General features: G+C 50.0%; 1 protein-coding gene across 1 annotated transcript in view; it reads right to left on the bottom strand.

The window, feature by feature from the left end:
* Window positions 1-397: 397 nt before the first annotated feature.
* The window catches only part of LOC311350104 (equilibrative nucleoside transporter 1-like), a 14,273-nt gene continuing 7,402 nt past the window's right edge, over window positions 398-7,268 (bottom strand). Inside the window, exons 6-12 of the mRNA XM_084470132.1 lie at window positions 7,078-7,159; window positions 6,976-6,988; window positions 6,179-6,251; window positions 5,618-5,726; window positions 5,095-5,180; window positions 1,380-1,579; window positions 398-746 (exon numbers count right to left, since the gene is read on the bottom strand). Of these exons, the coding sequence (XP_084326258.1) occupies window positions 635-746; window positions 1,380-1,579; window positions 5,095-5,180; window positions 5,618-5,726; window positions 6,179-6,251; window positions 6,976-6,988; window positions 7,078-7,159 (675 nt within the window). The 3' untranslated portion in view covers window positions 398-634. The remainder of the gene's footprint in view (window positions 747-1,379; window positions 1,580-5,094; window positions 5,181-5,617; window positions 5,727-6,178; window positions 6,252-6,975; window positions 6,989-7,077; window positions 7,160-7,268) is intronic.

Raw genomic sequence — 7,268 nt, forward strand, 5'->3', positions numbered from 1 at the left:
CCCCCCCCCCCGCGACTTTGGCTGCCAGGGCCAAAACTGGTCCTCTGTTGGATCCCCCACTCTGTGTATAACCTAACGCCGTTGGCTGTTTGGAACAGGAAATGAATGAGGAAGAGGAATAAACATGAAAAGTACGTCTATAGTCTATTAAAACGCAGACACATATTTACGTCGGACAATATGTACCATTGAATCGAATGGGAGAGGTGACATGTGTCTGCATGCTGTCTCCTCCCCCCCCCCCCCCTGCGGAGTGGCCCTTTAAGCGCTCCGTCACGACGGGGAGACACAGAGCCCTGCTGTTCTTCTTCTCTGACGTCACCAGACGGGGACGGGGGGGGGGGGGGGGGGTGTGACTCGACACTTTTCCGTGACTTTCCACTCCCGGGGGGGTGGGGGGAGTGGGGGGGTGGGGGGCTCAGAGAAATGAGGCTGTGCTCCACAGCCGTTGGAGCGCACGTTCAGCGACCACAAAAGGAGAACGGTTCTGGTGAGTCAGTCGGTGTGTCTGCCTCCGGGCCGTCGGCCGGGCGCAGGGTGGGAAGACGGCGCTGTGTGGGGGGGGGGGGGGAGGAGGAGAGGGCAGCAGGGTGTCCATACCGTGGGGGGGGAGAAGGCGAGGGGGGGGGGGTTATTAGATCATGGCTCTGAAGGCAAAGGACAGGGCTGCCCCCAGGGCCAGACCCAGGGACAGGAAGAAGGCCATGACCGCGCCGGCCGTCTCTGCTTCATGTTGCGCCACCTTCCTGTGTGGGGGGGGGGGAGGGGGGGAAGGGGGGAAGAGAGAGAGCAGGGTGGGTGAGAGGCACGCAGGACTGACATTCTTTGATCCACACTAACACTAGCGTCGTCAAGACTCCAAAACCTTTTTTTCACTCCAAGACAGAAACATCGGTGTAATGGAGGAAACCACGAGCGGGAGTTAGGGCCGCTCGATTATGGAAAAAAAAAAAATCATAATCACGATTATTTTGGTCAATATTGAAATCTCGATTATTCAAACGATTATTTTTGAGTTTGAAAACATGATGCATTTATTATTATCATTATTTATTTATTATTATTCTCTCCAAAAAAAACACTTTGTAAATGAGAACTTCGAAATTTCCCCTTAAAAATATACACAGAATGGTCAAATAGAAAATAAAGTCCAGATATGAATCCAGCAATTATTATTATTATTATTTTTTTTTAAATCGTTTCAACTCGATTATATTAGTTTGGTGATCGTTTCACTCTGAAATCGAAATCGCAATCAAAATTCGATTAATCGCCCAGCCTTAGCTGGAGTACGATACATCGGTTCACACAGGACCCCCCCCCGGGTCCTGTGTGTCAACCAATCAAGTCCCACGCGTAGGGGCGTTCAGGTTCCTTACTTGGGTCCGAAGCACATGCAGAGGCTGGCCAGGTAGCCGTTGGAGAAGGAGAAGAGGACGATGAAGAGGATGTACCAGGCGTCGTGGCCGAACAGCACGGGCAGGTAGCTGCGCGGCTGCACGTTGCACAGCATGAACAGCGGCACGAAGACCACCCGCAGGCCCACCAGCACCGGCAGCCACACGCTGTCCTTCCCCGGCTGGGGGGGGGGGGAGAGGGAGGGAGAGGGAGATTAATGACCTTGATTCATACTGCCACACGCCCCTCTCTAGGGCCACTCCAGGGCCACTCTAGGGCCACTCTAGGGCCACTCTAGGGCCACTCTGGGGCCTGTCTGGGGCCTCTCTAGGGCCTGTCTAGGGCCACTCCGGGGCCACTCTAGGGCCACTCCGGGGCCACTCTAGGGCCACTCTAGGGCCACTCCGGGGCCACTCCAGGGCCACTCTAGGGCCACTCCGGGGCCACTCCAGGGCCACTCTGGGGCCTGTCTGGGGCCACTCCAGGGCCACTCCAGGGCCACTCCGGGGCCACTCTGGGGCCACTCTGGGGCCACTCCGGGGCCAGTCTGGGGCCAGTCTGGGGCCTCTCCGGGGCCTCTCCGGGGCCACTCTAGGGCCACTCTAGGGCCACTCTAGGGCCACTCCAGGGCCACTCCAGGGCCTGTCTGGGGCCACTCTAGGGCCTGTCTGGGGCCACTCTAGGGCCACTCCGGGGCCACTCCGGGGCCACTCCGGGGCCACTCCAGGGCCACTCCAGGGCCACTCCAGGGCCTGTCTGGGGCCACTCCGGGGCCACTCCGGGGCCACTCCAGGGCCACTCCAGGGCCACTCCAGGGCCTGTCTGGGGCCACTCCGGGGCCACTCCGGGGCCACTCCGGGGCCACTCCGGGGCCACTCCAGGGCCACTCCAGGGCCTGTCTGGGGCCACTCCAGGGCCTGTCTGGGGCCACTCCAGGGCCACTCTAGGGCCACTCCAGGGCCACTCCAGGGCCACTCTAGGGCCTGTCTAGGGCCTCTCTAGGGCCACTCTAGGGCCACTCCGGGGCCACTCCAGGGCCACTCCGGGGCCTGTCTGGGGCCACTCCGGGGCCTGTCTGGGGCCACTCCAGGGCCACTCCGGGGCCACTCCGGGGCCACTCCGGGGCCTGTCTGGGGCCACTCTGGGGCCTCTCTGGGGCCTGTCTGGGGCCACTCTGGGGCCTCTCTGGGGCCTCTCTGGGGCCCTGAGAGGGGTTCACTTGGCATCACATTCAAGCAGGTGGCAAACTGCTCCTGTCAGGTAATCGCTGTAATAACCTGTAGATTTGATACGTTGTTCATATAATAACCTGTAGATTTGATACGTTGTTCATATAATAACCTGTATATTTGATATTGTTTGTATAATAACCTGTAGATTTGATACGTTGTTTGTATAATAACCTGTAGATTTGATACGTTGTTCGTATAATAACCTGTAGATTTGATACGTTGTTCGTATAATAACCTGTAGATTTGATACGTTGTTTGTATAATAATCTGTATATTTGATACGTTGTTCTTATAATAACCTGTATATTTGATACGTTGTTCGTATAATAACCTGTAGATTTGATACGTTGTTTGTATAATAATCTGTATATTTTATGTTTTGTTTGTATGATAATCTGTATATTTTATTTGTATAATAATCTGTACATTTGATGTATCATCTGTATAATCATCTGTATATTTTATGCATCCAATGTATAACAATCGGAATATTTTCGGTTTAGTTTTTAAAATAATCTGTTTATTTGATGCATCATTTGTTTCTATAATAATAAAAGCTCATCTCTTTTTCTATGTCTTACGATTTGCTTCAGTGCCTCCTGAACTTCCCTCCTGGGAACATTAAAGCATTTCCTTATTTGCGTGAGGCTCAAGAACACAAGAACCAGGACAGGACCAGGAAGGCCGCTCTCAGCAGCAAACGTACCTCATTTAGCCACATTTAATATTTAACATCTAATGCTGGTCTCTTGACTACACTTGCACTTGTCTTGCCTTACCTTGTTGCACTATCATCACTTTCATAGAGCACCTTACAAACACACCTGAACTCAACTGAATCACAGGTCAGCCCCTGCCCTGTCACTCACCAGCCTCAGCAGACTAATTTGGGGACTTGTTGTTATTTGTTATTCAGTGTCTTCATCCTTATTCACTTTATCGTCCATGTGGATCTCTTGTTTGATAATCCTGCTTGTGTTAAATGTGTGTTATGTGTGATGTCTCCATGTCTTTGAGCTACTTGGACCCTGAATTCCCCCTAGGGTTCAATAAAGTTACTATCCATCTATCTATCAAACCCTCCGGTGTCTTCCGTGCCCCGTGTGCTGGGAGGCGCCTGCCTGTGACCTTGTGACAGAGCGCCTGAGTGCAGCGGCGAGGAGCCTGATGAGCGCGCTCTGACAGGACAGTAAGTCAACTCACATGGTGCCGTCTGAGTAGACTCAGCATGTGAGCCTGCTCTGCTGGTGAACTCCTGGGTACATGCAGACCCGTGCAGCTGCATTAACCCACCCAGAACCCAATTAGCTCCGAGCCGCTCGGCTCTATAGCTGCCAGAGTTACCGTCCGCAGGGCAAAGGGTACGCTAATAAAGTTGGTGTTTGGAAAACTTTGCAGGGAAAGGAATGCTGATATTGCTCCTAAGCCGGACATCCCTGGAATTCGTTTTGAGTATTTCCATTTGATTTCAACTTTTGTGTATGTAAAAGATCAAATGAGCGTGATCATTTGGGAACATTCAAAAGGAATATTTTGGTTCAGTAAGTGCGACACACACACACACACACACACACACACACTCACTCTGTTTTGAGATCAAGGGTTAGTTTTATGTTTTCTTGTGACAGATATCCGCCTTAACATTAGTTTCCATTAGTGTGTGAGTGTTGGCGGTAACAGTCAGTTTTGAGGCACATGTACAGCTACTTGAACTCCCAAAACCACTTCCTTGAAAACAGCCTGACACACACACACACACACACACACACACACACACACACACACACACACACACACACACACACACACACACACACACACACACACACACACACACACACACACACACACACACACACACACACACACACACACAAAATCAAAACAATCAAAGCTCGGGTTCTCTGTTTTCCTCGGTTCGTTCTCTAGTGACCAGAAGTTTTTCCATGATTTCACTGCAGAAGCCCCACTGGAACAATGACCGCTTCCAGTGCTGGGAATTATCGCTGTTTTTTTTCCAGCCATGTCGCCGCGCAATGTGTTCATCACAACATTGCACACCTCCTTTTCACAACCAAATCACATCCGATTCACAGTGGCTGCCACTCTTATATGCAACGCATAACAATACGCCTGGGGCAACACTGGAACACTGGAGCCTCTTATCCAGCAGCTGACGACCTGATCACACTGCTGGCAGCTCTTCTGATCACCTAGATTGATAATAATCAGTGTTGGTCCACTATGTGGGTAATAATCCAGTGGTGTGGTGTTCAGACAGTTGGTCATAATCCAGTGGTGTGGTGTTCAGACAGTGGGTCATAATCCAGTGGTGTAATAATCCAGTGGTGTGGTGGTCATACAGTTGGTCATAATCCAGTGGTGTGGTGTAGTAATCCAGTGGTGTAGTAATCCAGTGGTGTAGTAATCCAGTGGTGTAGTAATCCAGTGGTGTGGTACTCACCCACATACAGACGGCAGTGAGACTGCGGCCGGCCCAGTCCATCAGGTTGAAGAGCAGAAAGCACGACACGGGGATGAAGTAGGTGTCTGCACGTCGTCAACAACAAAACAAAATGTCGTCACATCCTAGACTTCAGTCCATCACGGCCGGATGACCTCTTAAATAGCGTTTGGTAGACAAAACAATTATTATTGGAGTGCTTACCGAGTACGGCAGACCCCATTAGAGATCAAAGCCCTAACCAGAAACTAAATGTCAAATTTCATAATCTGGAATTTGTGTTCTGTTTTTTAATGAAAGCTAGTTTTTCAACTGGTAATATTTTAGACATGGGGTGATATGTTAGATGTGGGGTGTGTGTGCATATATATATATATATATATATATATATATATATATATATATATATATATATATATATATATATATATATATTATATATATATATATATATTTTGAGTCCAATGCATTGCGGTTAGCGGGGGTGTTAGCGTTAGCTAGCGTGCTAACACAGAGGACGTACCCCAGGCGCCGCCCTCGGCCACGGAGGACTTGACCTCCACCGTCACGGCGGGGAACGTTCCGATGGTGATGGTGAAGATGAAGCACACCGACAACGCCATCACCCAGATCTGAGCGGACAGAGAGACAGAGACGGGCGCGGTTTACCATCGATAACTTCATCCTCACTCCGTTCAGAGGACGAGCACCGGGTTCAATAACAGTACAAGGATTTCAACGTCCACGTTCATTTCAAAACGCATTCATATTTCAGGGTTTACGCTTTCACTCGAAAGCTTCCTCCCTCGTTCCTAGGAGTGATGGGGCTGTACCGATGCATCATTCACACAGCCGTGTGTGTGTGTGTGTGTGTGTGTGTGTGTGTGTGTGTGTGTGTGTGTGTGTGTGTGTGTGTGTGTGTGTGTGTGTGTGTGTGTGTGTGTGTGTGTGTGTGTGTGTGTGTGTGAGAGACCAATAGTGGCAGGCGGACGACAGGAAAGTTGAAGTCCATCCAACAGCTTTCAATTGACAAGATTGACAGGGAATAGGGTTAGTGTGTGCGTGCGTGCGTGTGCGTGCCGACCTGTTTAAAGATGCTCAACACGGACGGGGTCTGCCTGCCTGCCACCGCTGCAGCGCCCTTCTCCCCGAGCCATCTGAGGAGAAAACACACACACACACACACACACACACACACACACACACACACACACACACACACACACACACACACACACACACACACACACACACACACACACACACACACACACCTTACAATACAATACAACTTTATTAATCCCCCGTAGGAGAAATTTGTTTGTTGCAGTAGCCCAGCAGCAGCAGAAAAACACAGGATAAAAATAAATAAAATACAATAAAAAATACAAAGTACTAATACAACAAAAGTAGACGCTAAGGGAAAATGCTAAAGACAAACAGAACAAACAACAACTGAAATATCATTTCAGCCACAAACACCTCTCCTAAATAAAACTATACTGCTCACAAAGAGGCAGTTGTCACTCTGTGGCCGTTCTAGAAGCTTCTTAGTGGTTTGGGCTCCCTGGCTGCTTCACAGAGCATTCCACGGAGACCAGACAACCAAACAGCACATTATCCCGCCCATGTGCTAGACTAGACTGAAAAACAAAGTTAATAATTCAGGGGATTTCATTTCATGCACACATCATTTAACCTAACCAGCAGCTGTAAAAAAAAAAAAAAAAATTAAACGTTGGTTAAACTTATATTTGTTTAAACAAGGACTTAGGATGTGGAACGGGGCTTAAAAGGCGTTAACCCCTTTCACCCACAAGTGGACGCGGTCGCCCGCAGAGTGACACTAGTGACCCTGAATAGCCGCCGCCCACTCCTCACCGTGTTGATCCCCCTGGAATGTGGGGATTGGAGGCGCTTCAGCGGACGCACGTTCCTATACCATAGGACCCACAGGGTACAGGATCGGGCTCAGACTCTTACCTTTCTTGAGCAGATCCATCCTGTTCTCCTCCTCCGCCGTGAGGCTGGATCCGTTACTCTCCATGTAGTACTGGAAGAACTCCTGCACAACAACCCGCGGCGTAAACAACAACAACAACAACAACAACAACAATAAAACATAGATGGAGCAAGCCACAGAGGGTCAACATCAATCTCTCCCCGCAGCGTCG

The sequence above is a fragment of the Micromesistius poutassou genome, assembly GCF_964030765.1.
Source record: "Micromesistius poutassou genome assembly, chromosome: 7".
Lineage (NCBI taxonomy): Eukaryota > Metazoa > Chordata > Actinopteri > Gadiformes > Gadidae > Micromesistius > Micromesistius poutassou.